Source organism: Helianthus annuus, chromosome 12 (genome assembly GCF_002127325.2).
Source record: "Helianthus annuus cultivar XRQ/B chromosome 12, HanXRQr2.0-SUNRISE, whole genome shotgun sequence".
Taxonomy (NCBI): Eukaryota; Viridiplantae; Streptophyta; class Magnoliopsida; order Asterales; family Asteraceae; genus Helianthus; species Helianthus annuus.
The window spans coordinates 35,814,035-35,838,433 of record NC_035444.2 but is presented as its reverse complement, the minus strand read 5'-3'; the positions used below and the strand labels follow the sequence as shown (position 1 = coordinate 35,838,433).

The 24,399-nt window shown below is 33.4% G+C and overlaps 3 protein-coding genes across 3 annotated transcripts; all 3 read right to left on the bottom strand.

The window, feature by feature from the left end:
- Positions 1–1,143: 1,143 nt before the first annotated feature.
- LOC110892762 lies at positions 1,144–1,707 on the bottom strand. The gene has a single exon (XM_022139912.2). It carries the CDS (start codon positions 1,705–1,707, stop codon positions 1,144–1,146), a length of 564 nt encoding a protein of 187 aa, XP_021995604.2.
- A 5,091-nt stretch (positions 1,708–6,798) lies between these two features.
- On the bottom strand, positions 6,799–7,221 carry LOC110892761. The gene has a single exon (XM_022139911.1). The coding sequence runs from the start codon at positions 7,219–7,221 to the stop codon at positions 6,799–6,801; it is 423 nt and encodes a 140-aa protein (XP_021995603.1).
- A 237-nt stretch (positions 7,222–7,458) lies between these two features.
- On the bottom strand, positions 7,459–20,322 carry LOC110894727 (cytochrome P450 CYP72A219). Its single transcript, XM_022141959.2, has 5 exons — positions 19,864–20,322; positions 9,018–9,238; positions 8,690–8,934; positions 8,148–8,532; positions 7,459–8,048 (listed from the first exon to the last, which is right to left on the bottom strand). Exons 1-5 carry the CDS (start codon positions 20,138–20,140, stop codon positions 7,623–7,625), a joined length of 1,554 nt encoding a protein of 517 aa, XP_021997651.1. The 5' UTR covers positions 20,141–20,322; the 3' UTR covers positions 7,459–7,622.
- Between the last annotated feature and the right edge of the window lie 4,077 nt (positions 20,323–24,399).

Here is a 24,399-nt window from a genome sequence, read left to right as displayed (position 1 = left end):
AGATCCATGTCGATAATTAACATGCTTCGTTTTCCTCTGTGTACGTGCTGGTTATGCGTAAACTATTTCGAACTCTATATGCTATATCAAACTTGTATGCTCACCTTTACATTATATGTATTGACTTTATTTTAATGTATGTGACAGGTGTTTAAGGTGTTTACTTGCTAGGGAAGCGAGGCTAGAATAAAGCTCTAGAGCCCCCCAACAAATAGTTGTCTATCATGGTCAAGATAGGGGTCTTTAGATGCAAACAAACAATATTTATTATTATATTTGAATCTGAGTTGTCGGAACAGAACATTTGACTAGTTGTTATCTATAATAATTTGTTTTACTATTTGGGATACGGTATGGGACGTATTATTTAAACTAAATAGTAATGATAATTGTTGTGGAAACTTCTGGACAATCTGTTTCGCTCAGTGCCATGCCCCGATGATTCCGCCATCGGTTGGGGTGTGACACCAACCCACAACCACCATCAAACCCTAACCTACAGATACAACCACCACCGTCCTAATCTCAACCACTCTAACAACCACCACCGTCCTAACCTAAACCACTCTAACAACCACCACCGTCAAACACCTCTACCGCCAAACACCACAACCAAAATATTTCAGAAAAAAAACCGTAAAAAAACAATAACAAAAAAAGGAAAGATGAAGATGTTACTAACCTCTTGTGAAAATTCGCGTCGTATGGTTCGATACGGGATAGAAATGGTATTCGGGTGAGAGTTGTGTGTGTTTTTGGTGTTTTGGTGTGTGTGTGTGTTTGAATTGATTTTGATCTAGTTTTCCTCTTTAGTGAGCTGAAAAGTTGTTTGTGTTGGTATACACTCCTCATTGGCCAATACGTGGCTTATAGATTGCTTACCAGCAGTCGCTTATTGTGCTATGAGCGGCATATAGAGGCTGGTATACACCTCTCATTGCCCAATATGTTGCATATGATGCCTTTTTTTTTTAATAAAAATAGTGATGTAAATAAGTGTTTTTACATTATAAAACAATGTTATTAACATTTTTTATAAAATAAATGTTGCTTACACTATATTCAAAAGATAATAGAATGTAAATTAAAAAAAATAAACACATAATAATACGATTAAACAGTTTTACGTGTTACAACGAGAACCTACAACAAGTTAATAAAGTCTCTTCGAACACTTCTATTACTACGAAGTAACTTCTTACCCTGTGAAAGACGAGACATGTACATTGTCTCCCACTCCATAGCTTCAGTACTTCGATACATATTCCATAGTCCATTCGGTGGAGGCATCGGACCATCATCCGTTAACTTAACCATGATGAAATGGCCATCTTCCACATAGGCAATCGAAAGAACAGAATGGCCCTCCTCCGGACCATCAAACATGGGAAAGTATGTTTGACAAACACCATTGCGTAAATGTTGAACAACCACACCAAATTTTTGAGCCACCAACAATCCGACGTATGGCAAGAACATCCAACATGCCATTGGTGCAGGTTCCACATGCAACCAGTTTATTGATCGATATACCGTAGTGTAAAATCCCGGATCAAAAGAGTCAAGAATAGGCGACCACCGGGCTTTGTTAATTAACATCTCATCCAGTAGCTCTTGGCGGACCCACATCCAAGCATTCTGGTCCAATCCCAAACCCATAGCCACCGATCGAAACCCACAGTTACCGTCAGGCTGGGCATCTTCCATATGTGTTATGTATCTCCGATACATAGATGGAAGCCAGTCCTTAAAACGATCGATCATGTTTTTGTACCTGTAATTGGAAAATATATTGTGGAAAATCTTTATCAGGGAAAATGTATGTATGGAAATACGTAGGATATTATATAGGTCAATGATTGTTGACGTACCTATCCCCCACCAACAGTGGAAAATCTTCATCTATAATTTCAACTGTCTTTTTAGCCTTATTTTTCTTTGAACGACTGCGTTGCACTGCTGGCTTTTGAGCGTCCTCGTCCTTCTTTTGGCCTTTGCCCTTTGCTTCGGACTGGGTATCTTTACGTCTCGCAACCTCCTCCTTCTTTTTTTGTTGTGGTTTAGAGATTGGGCGCCCCTGAGTATCTTGTTGTACCTCAGGCGGTTGATGGTCAGTCATACTTGGATTCACTACCTCCTTTATCTTCGACAACATACTTTTTAACACTATCGGTGGTTGAGCCTTTAGTTGTTGCATGATTCTGTCCATTTCCTCCCGAAGATTATTATCATCTTCCTTAAGTTCTTCAGTATTGAAATCTAGTTTTGTCCAGAATTTGTCTACGGCGGCAAGAGGAATTTTGCAATCTGTATTTTAAAAACAATAGTTAGAAATGGGGGGGGGGTGGGTATTCATATGAAGTAGAATAAGCGGTTGAAGCCTGTTTTTATTACTTGTATTTTCCCACCACTCCATCCGACAAGCACATGGCAACCCACAACTCGTAAAAAGCTGGTGACCACAAGTCCCCCCTGCTGCGAGCAACGTACGAATCTTTTTCTTCTCCACAAGCAACAAATCTAATGCTTTCAGGGAAACATTACCACGTAGGTTATCAAAGAATGATATCATGTGGTCCCCCATTTTCGTGGACAGGCTTTCCTGAAAAGTGAGGTTTATTTGTATGCGTTGTGACTCTACAACTTTGTCAACAAGCCACACAAGTCTATGGAGCGAGCTGTTTGGCCCCTTAAGGTATCTCTTAAACTTAGCATCTTGGCTTTCAACTCTGTTGGTTGTATGTTGACCAAAGTTAGGGCTTGTGTTAGTCCAGGCTGAAACAAACTTTTCTTTATAGGGTAGTAGCCAGACAGTATACAAATAGTCCAAAACTCCTGAAAAAAACAGAATATAACGATTTGTAATGTTTGTATTGTAACACCCCGACCAAAGGCTGAAACAAAATTTTTCTGATAAATTAACTATTTTTAAATAATTAATTAAACAAATAAAACTATGTAATTATTGGATTAAATTGGTTAAAAATCGAATTTTGGGAAAAATATCAATTTTATATTTTCGAACATCATTATGATGTTAAAATAATTATAAAAATTTTCAGGTTTTATAAAATTAGTTTACTATTTTTATTGAATTTAATAAGATTAAAACTAACTTAATTCATAATAATTAGATAAAACTGGAAATAATTATAGTTTATATTTTTAGTAAATCAGGTTTGATGTATATGAGTTTATAAAAATGTTAGTTTTTATAAAAGTGATAAAAAACGTAAAAATAAAATAAAAGGTGTGTGCCCGGATAGATTTTAAGAAGTGTATAAAACAACTAATGTTAGGGTATCAATCAGCTCCTGTACAGGAGGATAAACTGGTAAATAAGGGGTGCTTTTACACGAGTGGTCCGGGTTCGATCCTTGCTAAGGGGCGGGTTATACAAGAAACCCCCCTTTTATGTTTTTCTAATTAACATAGTTAACTAAGTTAATTTTTTTTTAAAGTATAAAACAACTAATGTTAGGGTATCAATCAGCTCCTGTACAGGAGGATAAACTGGTAAAGAAGGGGTGCTTTTACACGAGTGGTCCGGGTTCGATCCTTGCTAAGGGGCGGGTTATACAAGAAACCCCCCTTTTTGTTATTCTAATTAACGTAGTTAATAACTAAGTTAACTTTTTTTAAAGGATTTCTTATTCAACATTTAACTCGATTAAGATTTTAGAGTTAAAATAAGTTTCAAACAAGGCAATTTCAACCCTTATACTTTAGATTTCAATAATTACATTTTATGCCCAATACTTTGTACTTTTAAATAATGTCAAAATAACCCCTAGACTATAACTTTAAATAAATGACAGTTTAGTCCCTGGACTTGGTTTTAACTATTTTTAAAGCAAGTTTCAAACAATGACAAACAAGTCCCTCAACTTATAGTTTCACAAAATGTAAAAATAGGCCCCTATAGTTTGTAAAATATAATTGTGTATATAAAATTCAGGGAGGTTACATGTATGTGTGTATACATGAATGAATGTGAACTAATATAATACGTACCTGATCTATGGTCGTTAGTCACTCGCGTAAATAGCCGCTCAAAGTTATAATTGTATAGCGTCTCAGTGGGAGAATTACACAATCGAGACCAAGAAAGCTTGAATATTTTCCATTCTTCAGCCGTTGCAAATTTTGCCTTGGTGTGTTTTAGAATATTTTGTGAGATGTGCCACCTACATAGCAATTTGGATGCTTTTGGGAATACTTTATCGCAAGCATTCATCAAAGCTATATCGCAATCTGTTACTATCAGGCGCGGTTCCATACCCTCTACCAACAATCCTTTGAGCTTCTGTAGGACCCACAAGAAGTTATCCTGTTTTTCTTTAGAGATAAAAGCATGAGCGACACAAAACGACTTATGTGTCGATGTCACACCCACAATTTGAACAAACGGAAGTCTATACTCATTCGTTTTGTAAGTGGTATCAATCATCAACACATGTGGGAAAGCACGCCACATTGTGTATGAGTACCGATGAACAAAAAAAACCTCCTCGGCCGCATTTGTTTTGGGATTCACTCGGGTGTGGTAAACATACCTTCCTTCATGCAACATTTGCTCCAATATCTGCATTGGAGTCCGATCACCATACATTTTGACTTTAATCTTTTTTATCACGTTTTGTATGTCTCGTAGAATGCACGCGCTCTGTGGGTTTTGTTTTCTTATGGTTAAATGTATGTTCGTAGGCTCCATGTTTTGAATATAAAGTCTCTCTACCAATGATTCTTCGTCTGGGGTCAACCTTCTCGCAAACGCGTGACCCTCGAGAAATACCGCAGGCTCATGGTTATGATCCTTTTGCTTCACCACTAAGCTCCAATTGCCACTACTTGCGTCTAGTTTCCCTATCATTTTAAAAGGACACCCAATCTTCTTGCTACCAGAACGCCGAATTGTTGCTTTACTTTTGCATGTGCCTCCATGGTCGCATTGCAACCATATCTTTACTGTCCTTGCTGACGACTCTTCGCCTTTTGTTACCGTTCGTTGGGTCACAATGATGTAAGCTTTCGCAATTTCTGTTTTGTAAGCCCAATTCTTTAACTCGTGAAGTGTCGCAAATACCTGAAACAACGGTAATTTAAAACTATATTTGTTTAAAATCTAATAAACCTTATACATAACGAATAACACGTATACAAAATCAACACGTATACAAAATCAACATTGTCTAAAATCTAATAAAAATTATACATAACGAATAACACGTAAACAAAATCAACTTTGTCTAAATTCTAATAGGCACCCTTCTAATAAACCTATACATAACGAATAACACGTATACAAAATCAAAATTGTCTAAAATTTAATAAACATTATAAATAACGAATACTACGTAAGTGACGGTTATGTTATACCTTTCCTTGTTTTTTTCGGGTCATTAGCACCATCGTCACCGCCACCACCATCGTCCCCGCCACCACCATCGTCCCCACCACCACCATCGTCCCAGCCACCACCATCGTCCTCGTCTTGATCACTTTCCTCGAAGTGTGTAACACCTTTCTCGATTTCGTTATCGTCTTCCTCGAAGTCAAAAGCACCTTCCTCGGACTTTTTCTTGCGTTGTTTTTCCTGATGGGAATGGTAAGTCCCGTATGCGTGTTGCGGATAGCTTTGAGCCACGTAAGATGGTCCGCCTCCTCTACGACCTGAAACAACTTAATGGTTAGACTAAAATAACCAAAACGACAATATGAATTTTTTACCTGGTTTAAATCAGACATCACGGACCGCACACTCCCTTCCTGATGCGAATGGTAAGTTTCGGCGTGTTACAGATAGCTTTGAGCCACGTAAGATGGTCCCGCCTCCTCTACGACTTGAAACAACTTAATGGTTAGACTTTAATAACCATAACGCCAATATGAATTTTTTTGCCTGGTTCAAATCAGGCATCACGGGCCGCACACTCCCTTCATCACAACGACGCACGGAAACCACCTCCTCACCTCGATCAATGCCGGGTAACCAAACGCTTTCGGAGACGTATGACTCATTCGACCTTTCACCAAAAAAATATTCAAAGTCCCAATTTGACATCGTGATTCGAATCTAATTTAACCAGACCGTTTAGTTGAAAATTTTTATCATTTTCATCACTTTTTTGGGTTTTTTGAACATTTGTATTACATGAATCCCGTAAGCTTGGGGTAAAGGGAAAAAATTCGAAACAATACGCAGCGTATAGGGCCATGAGCGCGTATATGTGGATCACCTTTTCAGTCTGAACTCCACTGTCATGTCAGCAATATACCTTAAATTCAGATATTATAGTACAAATGAGCAGCATATAAAGCAATGAGAGGCGTATAGGGTTTAATGCTCCAACTACCACCTTTCTAATATACCACTCATAGGGCAATGAGGGGTGTATAACTTTACTTTTTCTGACATAATTAATGCACTCAACTCCTATACAACCCTCATTGCCTTATATGAGACTCCTGAGGGAGGGTGTGTCACTACTTTTGAGGAATGTACCAATAACCACTAGTCAGACCTCGTTTTCATCTTCTTATATCCAAGATTGGACTTACAAATTGAGCGTTCATCTTGCGGGGTAATATACTAATATTAACAATGTAAAATGGCGACACCTAATTTATTGAATATTATTTTAATTTCTTTCCCTCGTGTTGATGTATCCCTTATCTAGTATGGGTTGTTGTATTATCTATTATTTAGCCTAGTTAGTTAAACATAACAATATCTCTAACATTAAAGTCGCACCATCTCTCCCAAACTAAGTCACCAAAAGCCGCTCTGTTCTTAAGCTATATAAACGTAACTTCTTTTATCGCATCCACCACTTGCAGAACCGAAAACGGGATGCCTTCAAACACTCTATCGTTACGAGCCTTCCAAATTCTCCACACCGCACCATACACCATAGTCTCCAACACGTTCTTCCATTTTATAGACCCCTTTAGCTTTTGAATATACCCCACTAGATCCGAAAACGATGAGACCTGAGTCATGATTCGAATTTTAGTCCAAACACAAAGATGCCACCACAGAGCTTTTACCAACACACATTCAGCCACCAAATGGTCTTTTGTCTCCTCTCCATACCCACAGATCAGCATCTCAAATCCGAAACCGAGATCCCTGGGTACTAAAGCATTTTTTTTGCAATACACCCCATTGACAACTTCCAAATAAAATATAAGACTTTTTTTGGCACCCACATATTCCATTTAAAACCGTCATTTACTACTCGCATACAGAGTCCGCACCTCTACTCTAAAACGAGCAACAGTTGATTATCCCCAGGCGCACCTTCAAACCCCATACAACCTACCCCGCGCGCTCCAGCTTTGGTAATATCCTTAGATACCTAAATCAATCAAGTTTGACACTTTCATAGGTTTTAAGGCTACAAGAGGAGTTCAAAATTGGTTCTAACGAAGTCAGTGTTTTTCACACTTGCAATCTCATACAATTTATTAACAGCATACCATTTAAAAAGTAAAACTGCTAAACCTAGAAACTTTGTTCTAATATAAACAAAGTTTTTCATAAGGTGACAACTTACTGTATTATTAGTGTAGCATAAACCAAGCAAAATACAAATATATGCATTTTGTAAATATCATTTTTAAAGTTTACGTAAGATCAAATGAGCCCCAAACTGAGGTTGAAGAGTGACGACACTGTGTGGGGCATGTGAATAGGATGGTGAGATATCAAAGCGAAAATGCTGCAAAATCATTGTGAGTGCCATTTTTGCTTCCAACATAGCAAAATTTAGTCCAATACATATACGAGGACCCCCACCAAAAGGAAAGTATGATGCTTGACCCTTGGTAAGCTTTGACACGCCATCGTAAAATCTTTCAGGCTTGAATTCCTTGACATCGTCACCCCATATATCACGGTCATGGTGTACAAGCATATTATGCAACTGTATCATAGATCCAGGAGGTAATGTTATGTCGCCTACTTTTGTTTCTTGATGTATCATGCGTAGTAATGATACCACTGGAGGGTAAAGTCTAAGAACCTCGTTAAAAATCATATTAACCTGTAAAACATAACAATTAAAATATTCTTAACAAAAAAATTGAAATATCCTAAGATGGTAATTAATGCTAAAAAATGAATCACAATATATAAGACTTACGATTTTTAAACGATTCAACCCATCGATATCAGGTTTTTTCTCCCCAAAGACTAGTGAAATTTCATCTCTAGCCTTGTCTTGCCAATCTGTGTTTTGAGCCAACAACACCATTGTCCAAACAAGCAAATTTCCTGTGGTCTCTTGTCCTGCAAAGTAGAAAAGCTTACACTCTTCGATGATTTCATCAATACTTAATCCTGAATTGTTGTTCCCGTGCTGTTTAATTGCCTTATAACTGGAATCCAGTAGTATGCCCAACAAGTCTTCATTATTACTTTCTCCTTCTTTGATTGCAATGACCCGTTTGTCGATGATACTCCTTATTAAAGCCTTCACTTCATGGGCATTTTCTTTCATCTTCTTATTTCTTTTTGTTGGTAAAAATCTGAAAAATTGTGTTTAATTCCAAAATAACACTCATATCAAAATATTAAGAACACAACATCAAATTAACAAATTATCATCTTTTCAACAAAAGAATATAAAGTAATATCGGTAAGAAGTGAAAATATATTGTAACAAAGTTATGTTGTGATACTCACATTGATCCAGGAATGTATATTGATTGTATAGCCTGTATAACCAACTCCGCTTGTTCTAGTTGTATCTCAAATATTCTTTTGCCTTCTTCAAAACTACTACCAAATGCAGTACGTGAAATTACATCACTGGAGAATGTTTGAAGGTAAGGCCAAATATCAAATTCGCACGAGCTTTCCCTCCTTAACATATCTTCCCATTTGTTAATCATCTCAGTGCAACACGTATAAAATGCAGGCACCATATGCTATCAACAAAACTTATTATTATCTAGTGATTAATCTAAGCTTTCTTGTTGTAGTTGAAAGATATAAGACAATAAGAACAAACCTTGAGCTTCTCAACATGAAAAGCAGGATTGATTATTTTTCTGTGTTTGCTCCATCGATCACATTCAGCATCTGCGAGACCTGTTGCTAGCAACTTTATGAAAGGGTTTCCTCCTCTTGGCTTTTGAAATTGATAGTTATTTGCCAAGATCTCTTTTATCATAGCCGGTTCAGTTATATGCACTACAGGTCTAGGCCCCAACCATGTGAAGCAGGTTTTGCCTATACATTAAGCAAAAACTATATATATCTGTCATTTGAACAAATTTCAAAATTATTCAATTAGAATTTTAGCAAGCAAACACTTTGATTTTATTTTCTTATTCGGATGCAAGATATATTTGTAATTAGTGTTGAAATGCATTAATTAAATGCTTTACCTTCAGGTTTAGCGGGCAAGCTACGTCTTAAGCACCACACACATTAACTTGTATTTACATATAGTTGTCTTCAAAAAATATTTTTTCCTTAACAGCTTCCATTTTCAGTTTGCTTGTTTAACAATTTTCAAAAGAATTATAAACCGATTATTATCTAAGGGTGGAGATACAACAGGAAGTTTATTTGGCTAGGAAGACTAGGAAGTGATCTTGACCATCCATTAAGTTAATCAAGGATAAAATTAAATCAGGGAAATTGAAAGGGAGAAAAGAGGCGCGTGAGTTTGTTCAAGGGCATTCTAGTCAATCCAAGCCAATAGTTTCTCTCTCCTCCAATTCCCCCCCATTTTTTAAACGTTAATAACTCTTTCATACGACATTATTTTTTTTATAAAAATTGCACCAAAAAAACGAGCGTTTTTTTATCTTTAAAACGAGTATACTATTGCTATATTTAAAAAAAAAATTAAACACAGTTCTATAAAACGCAATAGAAAACCACCAGTTATGTAAAACGCAATGGACTGAAAAAACCTAAAAAATGACATTTTTCTAAAACGCAATGCACCAAAAACACAAAGAAATGTCTTATTTCTAAAACGCAATGGACTGAAAACACATAAAAAAGTGTTTTACCTAAAACGCGATGCACAAAAAACACAAAGAAATGTCTTATTTGTAAAACGCAATGGCCAGAAAACACAAAGAAATGTTTTATTTGTAAAACGCAATGCCAGAAAACACTTAAAAATGTCTCATTTCTAAAACGCAATGACCTAAAAAAACAAAAGAAAGTGTTCTCTGTAAAACGCAATGGACTGAAAACACCTAAAATGTGTTTTTACCTAAAACGCAATGACTAAAAACACTTCAAAAATGTGTTTTACCTAAAACGCAATGACTAAAGATACTTAAAAATGTGTTTTTTCTAAAACGCAATAGCCAGAAAACACATAAAACTCTCTTATTTCTAAAACGCAATGGGCACATAAAACTGTTTGTGAACTGTTTTGAATTGTCTGTGAACTGTCTGAATTGTCTACGAATTACTGTCTTCAAAATGAGCCAATTTCGGGAAAATTAATTTTTCTGATGCGTTTTTAGTACAGCTCAACCCCAGCCAGGGTTGGACCCCGCCAGGGGCTGCCGCCCCTGGGACCCCGCTACCAGGGGCTGCCGCCCCCCGACCCCCGCCAAGATCGTAAAACGCAATTACTAAATAAAAACCCCGCTCGTGAAAATGAAATTAAAGAATTTCTTACATGAACACTTATCAGCGATTGAATCGAACAAATCAAGTGATTATCTTCAAAATCACCAGAAAAAACGAGATTTTGAATGAAATTAAACTGGGTTTTCTTCGAAAAAAGCTGAAGAACAAGTTGATCGGGTGGTTGAACCATTGATTGATGACGAAAATCACACTATAATATAGTGATTATGGAGATAGTAAGTGAAGAAAAGGATGGAGATGGTGGGTTTTGAAAATGGTGGGTTTTGAAGTAACTGGGGAGAAGAAGGAAGAAGAAATGATGAGATTGACTAAAATACCCTCTCTTTATTTTAAAATTTGCCACATGTCATAATCATATGGCTTCCTATCCTTCCTAGCGAAAATTAACTTCCTATTTGATCTTTTCCCTATTATCTAAAGGGTAGCATCAAATAAAAAGTTAATTTTGTATAAGTGGGATAAGAATGGATCGTAACCTTTTCATTTTTTAAATCAATGACATGAAAATGTAAGGAAAAAAGGGGTGTTAGGGTAATTTTGTAATAGGCTATTTGTTGACTTTCTCTCTTCACATACAACGTTAATGCATATTTCCCTCCATTTTTTAAAAGTTCGCAACTTTTTATAGGATTTTTTTTTTAAATTTCACTATAAAATCGAGTATTATTTTATCTTTAATTTGAGTACCCTATTTCTATATAAAATATGACAGCTAAAAAACACAAAACATTGTGTTGTATTTCTACGTTGTATAACATTTTCGTGCTTAATTATTTGTGTTGAATATTAGTACTAGATTTTTCGTGCTGGATTTTTTGGGCTAGATTTTTGTATTGGATTTTTTACTAGATTTTTTTGTTCCATATTTTTTTGTACTAGATTATTTGTGCTAGATTTTTATGTGTTGTGTTTTTTTAGAAAACAAAATGGTAAAACTCATTTTTAGTGGATTCTTCCCCGTTATCTGAATATTAACAATCAAAATATACTTTTATATTATGGGAAAATTATGGTATACGTGGCTCACACTACAAGAAAACGGGGTAATAGCAGCAACAAATGTCGCCGCTAAGGACCATGATCTGCGCCGCTATTGTTATGTCGCCACTAAATGGTTGTCGGTAAATATTGGACGATAAAGGTTCTGGTGTCGCCGCTATTGCTTCATGTCGCCACTATTGATATAACCCAATAGGGGCGACATATGTCGCGGAATAAAGTCGTCGCTAATGGTATGGAATAAATTCGTCGCTAATGGTATGGCCGCAAAAGTGACGGTGGTGGTCCGATTTATCTAGCATACACACATACAAACACAAAAATTAAAGGGGATAACATATATAACAACAATTATAGAAGAAATCTAACAAAAACTAACAAAAACAAACCTTAATAATCGATATTGGAGCGATCCGGTCGTGCAGCAGAAAGGAGGTAGAAATGAGGTGAAGAGATTTGGGGGAAAAGTAAGAAAGGAGGGAAGAAACGTGCCTTTTAGTATCTGCAGCCTTTTAGGGTTTTAGGGGCGACGGGTGTTGCCGCTATTGATGAATACATGTCGCCACTATTAACTAGGTTAAACCCCAGCCGTTGGATCGAGATAAGGAATGAGTGGCTAGGGTTTAATCTCAGGCACCGTGTTCCGGATCGATCAATAGCGGCGACATATGGCCTATCGCCACTATTGGTGTCGCCGCTATTACTCAACATTCTTGTAGTGTCATTAGCGGACCTAAGTGGTCCCAATCGAATCCTAAGAAATTATGAGACTGACGTCAATAAATACTTGGCACCGGCTAAGGAGATCGAACGAGAGAAGAGAGAGGACAAGTCAAAGGTATCGACTACAATTTTGAGTAGGATCAAGTAGATCAAATGGGAGGGAGGAGAGGGACTTGTTTGTAAGGGTTAGGGTTTCTACGAGAACACTTTGGGTTTGGGATACATTTAACATGGTCGTAGCTACAGGGGATGAGGATTAAAGTTCCATGATTTTCCATACATTTGTTGCCACAGACAATGGGGAATAAAGGGAAATTGCGGACTTGTTGTATACATCACTGGATGAAAGGAAGGGAAGAGGGGTGGTGTTTTCTATTAGTTTTGACTGTATTTTATTATATGATTATTACTTTGTTAGAAATGTGTGTATTACAGTAAAACATCAAATAATTATTTATAAGTGGAAAAAATAAAGAAAATATTTGATAAAAGAAGTAGTAAATAAATGAAATATTTAGATTTTAAATAGAGTAAACTGCTAAATTCGCCCCTGAGGTTTGACTCAAATTGCTAGATCAGTCCAAAATCAAGTTTTGTTGCTAAAACAGTCCCTGAGACTAGTTTCTGTTGCTATTTCAGTCCAATAAATTAACACCGTTAGAACCTCTGTTAATGAATGGGTAAAACTGCTAAATTCGTCCCTGAGGTTTGATTCAAGTTGCTAGATCAGTCCAAAATCAAGTTTTTTGAATTTGTTAATTATAAACTTATTTAGGTATATAATTTTTCTAGACTTGCATTAATTTTTTGAATTTGTTAATTATAAACTTATTTAGATTATAAACTTATTTAGGTATATAATTTGCAATTCTAGAAAAATTATTTGTTAGTTATTTTGATTATTATTATTATTATTATTATTATTATTATTATTATCATTAAATGTTTACTAATTATATACTTAAGTATTTAAATACGATAATACTTAATTTAAATAAAATTAGTTTTAAAAATATAAATGTAGCTTTTTTGAAGAGCGCAATTTAACCGGCGCAGCCTTAAATACTGATTTTATTTTGATGTTGTTATTGTTGTTGTTGTTACCATGTAAATATTTAGTATTTATTTAAGGATTTAAATAAGACAACAGTTAATTTAAACAATATTTAGTTATGAAAAATACAAACATTATATGTAAATTTAAATATTAAGAAATTAACATAATTTTTATTTATTTTTATTTAAATCGTAATATTTAATGTTTAGTATTTATCAATTATTTTAATTTAATATTTGTATTATAAAGTTCTTTTATTCATTTTTTCTACTTAATTAAGTGGTTTCGTATTTAATAATATTATCATTCAGGTAAGGTCAGACAACATGTCGTGTCAAACCAGTGTTTAAGACAGGTCAAATAAAATTGCGCTCTCCAAAAGAGCTACATTCTGTTTATATTTTTATAACTAAACCCAAATTTAAATTATATATTTAGGGTAGACTTGTAATTTATCTTAAATTTTAAGACATTTAAGAAAATATATAATGCATTTGGTACAAGTATTGATGCATTAAGAACCTGTCATTTACCATTTTTTTCCTCTTGTGATATTAATGATTTATTCAACGAACATAAATATAACTGGACCCGCCATAAACTGTATTTGGGTATTATTATTGTTATAACTTTGTAAATATTTAGTAGTTATATACGTAAGTATCTAAATAAGATCACACTTAATCTAAATAGTATTGAGTTATAATTAACAAATTATATACCTAAATAAGTTTATAATCTAAATAAGTTTGTAATTAACAAATTCAAAAAATTAATGCAAGTCTAGAAAAATTATATACCTAAATAAGTTTATAATCTAAATAAGTTTATAATTAACAAATTCAAAAAATTAATGCAAGTCTAAAAAATTATATACCTAAATAAGTTTATAATTAACAAATTCAAAAACTTGATTTTGGACTGATCTAGCAACTTGAATCAAACTTCAGGGACAAATTTAGCAGTTTCACCCATTCATTAACTGAGGTTCTAACGGTGTTAATTTATTGGACTGAAATAGCAACAGAAACTAGGCTCAGGGACTGTTTTAGTAACAAAACTTGATTTTGGACTGATCTAGCAATTTGAGTCAAACCTCAGGGACGAATTTAACAGTTTACTCTTTTAAATATTAATAAAGAAAATAATAAATATTTGACAAAACAAGCGAAAAGAAGTTCCACTTACTTATTTTAGTGTATAGGTGGGCTTACAGAAAAAATAAGCATAAAAAATCTAAAGTGATTACAGGAATTTTGGGCTCACATAATTGTGACACGTAGTACTACTAGTTACTTATTTATTAGTTATAACTAAGAGTTAAGAATTGCCTACATCTCGCCCTCTCAAGGCCCTACTGGTAGCTTTACTATTTGTGAGATTTCTTAATTAGTACAGTTATTGTTGTTCTAGGTTAGTGTTAAATATGATTTAAATTTATACTATTTGGAATACAATATAACAATATCTCTATATATTTTAGTTTTTCATTACACTTAAATTTAGGGTGACGTTCACCTGATCTGCTTTCTTATTTTAAACTTCATTTATTTAACTCTTAACCCACTTATCAGCTAGAGATAACACACACACACGACGTTCAACTGATTTGCTTTCTTATTTTAAACTACTTTTATTTAACTCTTAACCATCATAGACACACGCGTGCATGCATGCGTGCGTGTGTTATCTCTAGTTGATAAAATGGTTAAAAGTTATATAACACTAGTTTAAAATAACACGCACACACATATTTTCGACTTAGGCATGATGTTTTTGGTTATTTTGGTAAGAAAAGCACCAAACGACATAATGCAATGAATTCTAGGCTTAAAACTTAAAATATCCTGCCAAGAACATTAAGTAGTGCGCTTTAGTTATGTTTTAAAGTTCATGCCTATAATACATTGCATTGTGTTTTAAATTATTATTTATAGTGTTTTTCTTGCCAAAACAATCCAAAACATCATGCATAAGTCCAAAAAATGATGTCTACGTGTCATTTCCTATGTCTTCTTACACTTCTTACGAAAAAGCTTCTTTTTACAAGAAACACACACACACACACACATATATATATATATACAGTGAAAGTGTAAAATATAATATCCCTTAACGTACAATACGTACGATATTATGAAATCGGATGTTATAAAAAAGCATGTTGGAAATCGCATGTTGGTTTTTCTGATGAAATCGCATGTTGTTATATAAAGCAATTTCGCATGTTGATTGCGTACATATTGTACGAAAAGAGCTATTGTACATTAACCTAACCCTATATATATATATATATACACACATACATACATATATATATATATATATGTATGTATGTATGTGTATATATATATATATAAGGGAAAGATAAATCGAAAACACATGTGAGTTGAGAAAACCCAAATAAACCCTATGTAACATTTTTATTTTTTTCTAAAAAAAATTAGGGAATATGATATAAATGTACACGGACCTATTTATGAAAAAAAAAAGTGAAAAAAACGCTTACTAGTTTTTTTTAAAAAATGTTGAAAATTTGTATGTTACATTTTTTTGGACATATATATATATATATATATATATATAGGGGACCGCTAGAATGAGAACCACCTCGAGTTGTAAGAACCGCGAGAACCACACCGTACGGGGCGAGGTGGACCAATTTTTTTTTTCCAAAAACGTAGATGCATGTATTATAAACACATTCGTAAAAAAAATTTAAAAAAAAATGCCGTGCGTGTAGCTTTTTACACCACAAAAGTTTGTGGTGTAAAAGACTACACGCACGGCATTTTTTTTAAAAAAAAATTTTGCGAATGTGTTTATAATACATGCATCTACGTTTTTGAAAAAAAAAAATTGGTCCACCTCGCCCCGGATTAAGTAGTTCTCACGGTTCTTACAACTCGAGGTGGTTCTCATTCTAGCGGCCCCCTATATATATATATATATATATATATATATATATATATATATATATATATATATAGCGAGAAGATCATGCGAGAACCACTTTTTATTGTGAGAACCGCGAGAACCAATGTGAACACACCAAAAATGCCTAAAAATAGCTAAAAATCACACAAAATTTTTTTTTTGAAATTTTTAATATTTTTTATAAACAAATCGCTACTTTTCGAAGCCAAAAAAATTTTTTTTTTTTATTTTTTTTTAATTTTTTTTGGCTTCTAAAAGTAGCGATTTTAACATAAAAAATATTAAAAAATTCAAAAAAAAATTTTTAGATTTTTTTTTATTTTTTTAGGTTTTTTGGAGTTTAGTTTTTAGCATTTTAGCTTAGGGGGGGGGTAGGTTTTTTTTTTTTTTTGGGGGGGGGGGTTAGGTTTTTTTAGCTATTTTAGGTTGTGTTCACATTGGTTCTCAAGGTTCTCACAATAAGGATGGTTCTCGCATGAGCCCCTCCCTATATATATATATATATATATATGTATATATATATATATATGTATGTATATATATATGTATATATATATGTATATATATATATTATATGTATATATATATGAGTAAATTACTTTTTGAGTCCCTGTGTTTTAGTGGTTTTAACCACTTAGTCCAAAATCAAAAAGTTTAACGCCCTGAGTCTCTAGTCATTTATTTTATAACGTTTTGAGTCCAATTTTTTCATTTTATAACTATTTGAGTCCAAAAATTTGGACTCAAAAGGTTAAAATTTGGACTCAAAAGGACTCAAATGGTTAAAGAAAATACTTATAGGGACTAAGGTCGTTAAATTTTTTGCTTTTGAACTCAACTAGTTAAAACCACTAAAACACAGGGACTCAAAAAGTAATTTACCCTATATATATATTATGTAACCTAAAATTTGTAACATTTTTTTAGAAAAAACTACTCGGTGTTTTTTTGTGTTTCTTTTTTAAAAATGTTCAAATATATGTATATTACATTTCCTATTTTTTTTAGAAAGTTTTCTTGAGTTTAAATGGGATTTTACAAAGGTTTTTTTGAGTTTACACAACTCAATTAAATATTTTCGATTATAATAATATGATAAAAAAATACCATAATAAATATTAGATCTTTGAATATTTAAATATATGATTGTGGGTTTTTTTAAAGGTTTATTTTAAATTGGATTCTAAATAGCTCTAAAAACGTAATCATTTTGTAGATGATTGAACAATTTAATTGATAAGAAACAAAAATTTGAGTTAAAAATTTTGTAGATTAAAACTGAAACGATTAGTTAATTTAGTTGTTTAAAATAGCGGAATTTGTAACATGTAAAAACAATTTAATAATATAATAACCATCCATAATACTAATTTACTTTTTAAAAATGATAAGTAACGATAGAAATTTTAACTATCCAAAATTAATTTTTATATCGTATTCTTTAGTTAATTCTTTAGTTAATGATATAATAACTATCATAATAAGAGCGATATTAAATATCTACGTATATATTCTCTTAATATTAATATAAACTAAAATTAGCATTTAATAGAAGAGAGGAACATCCATGAAAAAAAAAATACAGGGGCACAACTTTTAAGGGCAAGGAGGTGCAGCCGCCCCTGGTAATGTTTTGATTAATAGTGTAAGTTTTTCGATTTTTAAAATTATATAGATCTGCTCCTGCCAATTATTTGGCTTAAAAATTATTTGCCCCTACCAAGTTTATTGTCCAATAAATTTTTACGCATTTTTGTATTGATTTGAGTTAAAAAAAAAAAAAAAACTTGAAAATGGGACTATTAGTAATTTTTATAATTGTTTTTAGACTTGAAGTGAGTTTAAAATAAAGTTTGAAACTAGTTTATATATAAATGAAATTTAGGGTTCATTTTTATCTTAATTGAAAGATGTTTAAACAAAAAAGAACAATATGTGTGGATAGCGACACTCCATCTGTGTTTTTCGACTTCAACAAAAGAAAAAAAAAGGTTTTGTGTTGGTGGTTCTTGATGCCTTTAAATCTTCAATCTTTTATTCTTCGTCAAATTCGACGGAAACATGGAAGAAATCGAGCTGGATATAGGAGTTTAATCACGAATTTAAACAAGGTAATCATTTACTTTTGTTTCTCATTCACTATTGTTTGGTTCTTGAAGGGTAATTTGTGAACTAGGGTTAATATTAAATCGAAATTTTGAACATTTCTAGTGTTTTAGACATTAATTGTATCATTTAATATGAGATTAACCTATGCATTGCATCTATTGTGATTATTTTTCAATAATTCCAAAATTAGGGCTTATAATGGTTGAACCAAGGATTTGGGGAATATGATCAATTAAGAAAAAGAAGTATGGTGAAATTGTAGTTTAACCCATTCCTATGGATTGTTTTTTGTTAGGTGTATATTATGGGAAAGGTCAAACTATTTATCTGGAATTAGTCCCGAATATATAATCCGAAATATAGCGATAGGAAAAAATATTTACGTCTCATGACTTTCCGCCTCCGAAAAAAAATTTGGTCAAACTCAGCACCGTTTTCAATATTTTCATTTGTTACATAGATATAGCTATAGATTTATGTTTTTATTGGTTATTAAAATTATTTTTATTATTACTTTTGGGTTGGATAACTGGCTCTCAAAAATGTTTGGCTGTCCTTTTTCTTTTTTATGTTACCCGATATGACATAAACTGATTTTTTTTTTATTTCCAGTTATTTAGCCACTAACAATCAACACTAAAAAATTCCCAACCTCACAAAATCAAATTCGATCCATCGCTAACGTGGCACATAGGGCTATATGATTAAATTCGATCCATCGCTAACGTAACACATACAGAGCTATTAAATAGATATCCTTTTTGTTTTCTTTTTATGAGCCCACAACTTTTTCTCTCACCATTTGTCAATTGTCACATCTCTTCTCACAACCACCAGGTACTTTTTTTTTTTTAACGGCTAGACGACCAACTGATTGGGCTTTCGCACCAAAGTCAGAGGTACACGAGAGACCCGGATTCGAAACCAGGAGACCCTTCATTTTGGGTTAGGTACATCCGGCCCTCAATCCACCTGAGGGTAACAACCCACTGAGAATGAATATCATAGGTATTTCATTCTCATCCGGTCCGCTCCAGGAGGAAACCACGCAACCATGGCTAGTATAAAACCCCCTGCAGTCATGATTTTATTCCATGTATTTACATTTCTATTAGTTACGGTGAAAATATAATTCCTACTGGATATGTTAACTCTTCTTCTATATTCTTTAAGTGTTAATTTTTTAAAATGAAGAATTTCTTTAATCCTATCATCTATATGAGTTGAACCTGCTAACTAAGACAGTCTCTAATATTGATTTTCTTTCCTCATCAGAAAACTGAAAATAAAGGAGCTAAATAAGACTATACGTATATTAAAAAAGTATCTAAATAAGACTATACGTATATATGTGAGGACTAAAGACTAATGGGAAACATTAAGTGAAAAAAGGAGCCAGAACGTGTACCATAAGCAGTGACTGATTTATAGTCGAAGGGCGTGACTCGGGAAACTATATCGTGGTTTAGGCTTATCGGTTTTGATTTGGCCTCTTTTACCATCTTCACCAACTCTTTAATGTCACCAAACAAGAACTTATATGAGCTTCCCTGGAGGCCTTGCTTTCTTAAGAACTTCTCCATCCTCTTTGGTTTGAACCACACCCAATCCAAAAATCTCAATGCACACCACACCAGTGTCATCACTAGTAGTCCCAGACCGCACCATACTCTACTGACTTCCATCTTGGGGGATAACTGAGGGAACTTTGTGATAACAATTAAGGAGAAGAAAAATGATATTTAATGATGGATGATGTTTGCTTTACTTCCCCTAAACTATTGAGTAATTTTTTATGCACCCTATAATGTAAAAGTATTTCATAAAGGCCCCCATATTTACAATAGAATTCCGACGAGAAACATACAATATCATACTTCATCATGTTAATGAGAACTATATAGTATGTTAATACTTTTTATATTTCATATTTTATATTTTATTCTTAATTATTATAATTAATTATAAACTTATTTTCTTTTTATCTTATTGACTTGTAACATGTGGTGTTTTATAAAGTTCTTAGTATGTCATTATAAAATACATATTTTTTTCTACGCCTTCACATAATTTTTTGGAGTATTAACGTACAAGCAACTAAAGCACAACATATATATTATCACGACTACCTCATATTTTGTCATAAATTGTTGACACTTGCCATTTTCGTTGATATTATAGTAATACAATGTAATTCTATATAAAGCATTAAATATGTTGTGACTTTCTTATTTTTCTTTATGTTTCAATAAAAGTTTTGTTCAAAATCGATCGTATAAAATATAATTAACTTTTTTGTTCGCATTTTGATGAACCGTGCCAATACCTCCCTAACAACTTAGGTAGCAGTACAAGTGTTTATAAAGTTTTGAATATACCGTTAATACGTTCGTATTTTTAACGTTTTGATAAAAGAAAATTGTTAAAAAATTAACGTATCAAATATAAATGATTTTGATTTTTTCAACCTAATGAACACATTAGCTATTTCAAAAAAATGTTAAGTATGCCATCGTGTTTAAAAAAATTCTATCGACGTTCAAATACTAATTTTGTTTGAAACGGAGTTTTAATAGAATGTTTTTTGGTATTGTAAATTGTAGTGAGTCCTCGTACCCTATTGGTGCTATAATAAACTGAAACAATTCCAACCTAAAAACACCGGTATCAGTATTATCGGTATTTGTTTTATCGTTTCCTCAATTTAAAACTTGTGTGATATCGTTTTAGGCATATCACGACTTTAGTTTTAGAGTTTTCTTTTTCGATTGCTATACAAAGTGCGCGTACCGTATAGACACTTTAACGAATTGAATAAATACCTATTGACTTCTCGCCACAACGCACACAGAAATTCCACTAGTTATATAAAAGTATGGCTTTTAATGTAGTAAGACGATACTCCAAATAGATGACCGGGAGCAATCCAAAGGCGGGGAAACCCAAAATTTGTCATTGATCAGTTAAATCTTATAATTATAATCACTGATTAAAAGGCGTAAGGTTCACAATAGTGTAAAATTAAAATGGGATATACCTGGCTAGGATTCGAGTTAAAGGAACAAGGGCCAAACCAACCACCCAAGAATGGAATCGTCGAGCGAAAACACTTGACAACCTCCTAGAAGCAGCTTTTCTTGCCACCAGACATTTCTACAACAATTAGGAATCTGATGCCGTCACTAAACACATTCCTTAAATTGTAGCCATTTGTTGAGTGTTTTTTTTTGGTGTTTAATCAGCATATATATCACCATTGCCCTTGATTTTCTTGACTGTATATCTCTTAAATGCCAACATATACACGTGTGATTTAGTTTACAAAGATTTTTCAATGTCGAGAACCTCGATCAGAGAGTAAAAAAAGCGTAAGGTTCACAATGGTGTAAAATTAAAATGGGATATACCGGTTTACATGTTTTAAAACGTGTTAATTTTTACTCCTTTTTATATCAAAGAAGTTACATTCGGGTTTTGAGATATCAAGTGAGCTTTAAAACATGTTTCTTTACTCCTTTTTATAGTGTGTGATATAGAAGCCAACCAGAAGCTATTCGGCTTTTGAGATATACCATGTTGACCCTAAAGACAAAACTCGTTTAAGCTTCACATGAGAGCCAGATGCCTCATTCTCGTATGAAATTAGTAATCGACAGATTATTTTACTAAAGAGACAAGTTCTATGTGAGAGTACTGGTTATTTTTTAAACTGTTCTCTCACTAGCGCAAGGTGCTCTTCATCATTTGATATTTTCGTCAGGTAATACTATGATAGGGTCTTTTTTTCATACAAACACGCTATCTATTAATATTTTGTGAGGGGCATTCAAGATGGTCTACCTCAGACATTTAAAGATAGTAATGGTTCCTCCGAGTTGGTCCATACACAAGCAGTTTCACAATATGATCTAGGGATTAGATCGGTACCTTACCACAAACGCAAAGTACCAAAACCCGAAAAGTTCTCATCATCAAACAAGATACCGTACCTACAATGGCAGATCGCTATGGTACGGTATTGGCATCGTTGAAAATACCAAAACCAATGATAGATATCGATACCGCTAATTTTTTATACCGTTAGTGTTTTTCAAGAATGAATGGGTACCGGTATTACCGATACCTCGTATTTTTTTTACAAAAATCTTCGTCTATAGTATGCTCACGCCATGCTCTATTCTTATCCATTTTTGCATACCAAATAAATGTAAGGAAATAAATTGAAATAGTTAATGTTACGCATAGGTAAATACATGCGTAAGCTCAAATTTTTATATTTGTACGAGCAATATACCATGATAATGATTAGTGACATTTAAGTGTGTAAGTGAAAAAAAGAGAAGCTAGGGGCGTGCAATTGGCGTTTGATTCCAAAGTTCAAGGGGTATCTATATAAAATTCTTTTAGCAAAATGAGTGGATGCATTGACGATAAGCATATACAGTGGACACGTGGAAAGAACTAGGACTCACAAAAACCAGATGAGGAGAAAATTACAAATTTGTTCTTTGGGTAATTAGATACATTATATTTTGTTTAATGAAATCTAGTAGTATTAACTACTTATTCAAACATCCGTGATCTAGTGGTAGGAAGGTTTAAGTTCTTTAATGGAGAATCAAATTCAATCTTCATTTGTGTCACTTTAATGGATTAGGCGAATAGAGTCTATCCTTTTTGCCGAGGTGTCAGGTTCTGTCTTAAGCCCACCCTAGTTGACTAATTTGCATGATCCTAGATCTACTGTTCATGACCCAGTTGACTAATATGCATGATCCTGTAACTATAACTCTGTTCCATGAAAAACTTTCAAAATCCTACATCCATTACAGTAATGATAGTCCCGAACTGTTATAAACTATGGTATGAAGATCAATCAAACGAACAAAAAGAAATAGCGACAAAAAACGGTGACAAAATCATATTAACCCAATCCAAAGAGTTTACCCCCCCCCCCAAATACCAAACAGATCTTACAAATTGTAAGATCAAGAAACAATACATAATACAAACAATATCCAGATGATCATCCATAGATAATTATCAATACCAGAAGATCAATCTCTCACAAAATATAACTAAGAGATAACAAAGATGGTCTTCAACAACTAAAAACAAACTCCAAACAAACCCTAAACGACTACAGAGAGAATGTGAGAACAAAGTTCGTGTATGAATGAACACATTGAACAGATGAAGCCTTTTATATTCTCCTCAGCAAAAGTTACATATAGGTCCAAAACTTTAGAAAAAGATGAGCGCAGTCCCTCATATTTTCCACTCCAAGTCCTCTACCTTTCAACCTGTTAGCAAACTTCACCACAACTTATAAAACTTATAACAAGTTCTGAGCCGACGAAACCAACATAAATAGCCAACAACCCATGTAACACGTTCCAAGTATAAACTATAAGAATGAGCTATATCATGTACTTCTAACACTCCCCCATCATTCATTATGGTTTAAGCAAGTCAACTAACCCCATTTTTTCATAGAAATACTTATGTTGACTTACACTAAGTCCTTTTGTAAAAACATCAACCAATTGACTTTCTGAGTCAATCTTTTCTGTACTTATAAAACAAGTAGAAACCTCTTCTCTAAGAAAATATAAATCAATTTCAAAATGCTTCGTCCTTTCATGAAAAACTGGATTAGTTGCTATAGATATAGCAGCACTGTTATCACAAAATCGTTTTATAGGCAATTTACAACAGACATTCAATTCACGAAGCACATTAACAATCCAAGCAAGCTCACAGGTGGCTGAGCACATTGCTCTATACTCAGCCTCTCCTGTTGACCTAGAAACAGTACTTCGTTTCTTACTTTTCCAGGATATAACATTGTTACCCAAGAAAATACAAAACCCAGTGATAGACTTCCTAGTAACAAGGCATTTAGCCCAGTTGGAATCAGCAAAACAAGTTAAGTCAAAATTAC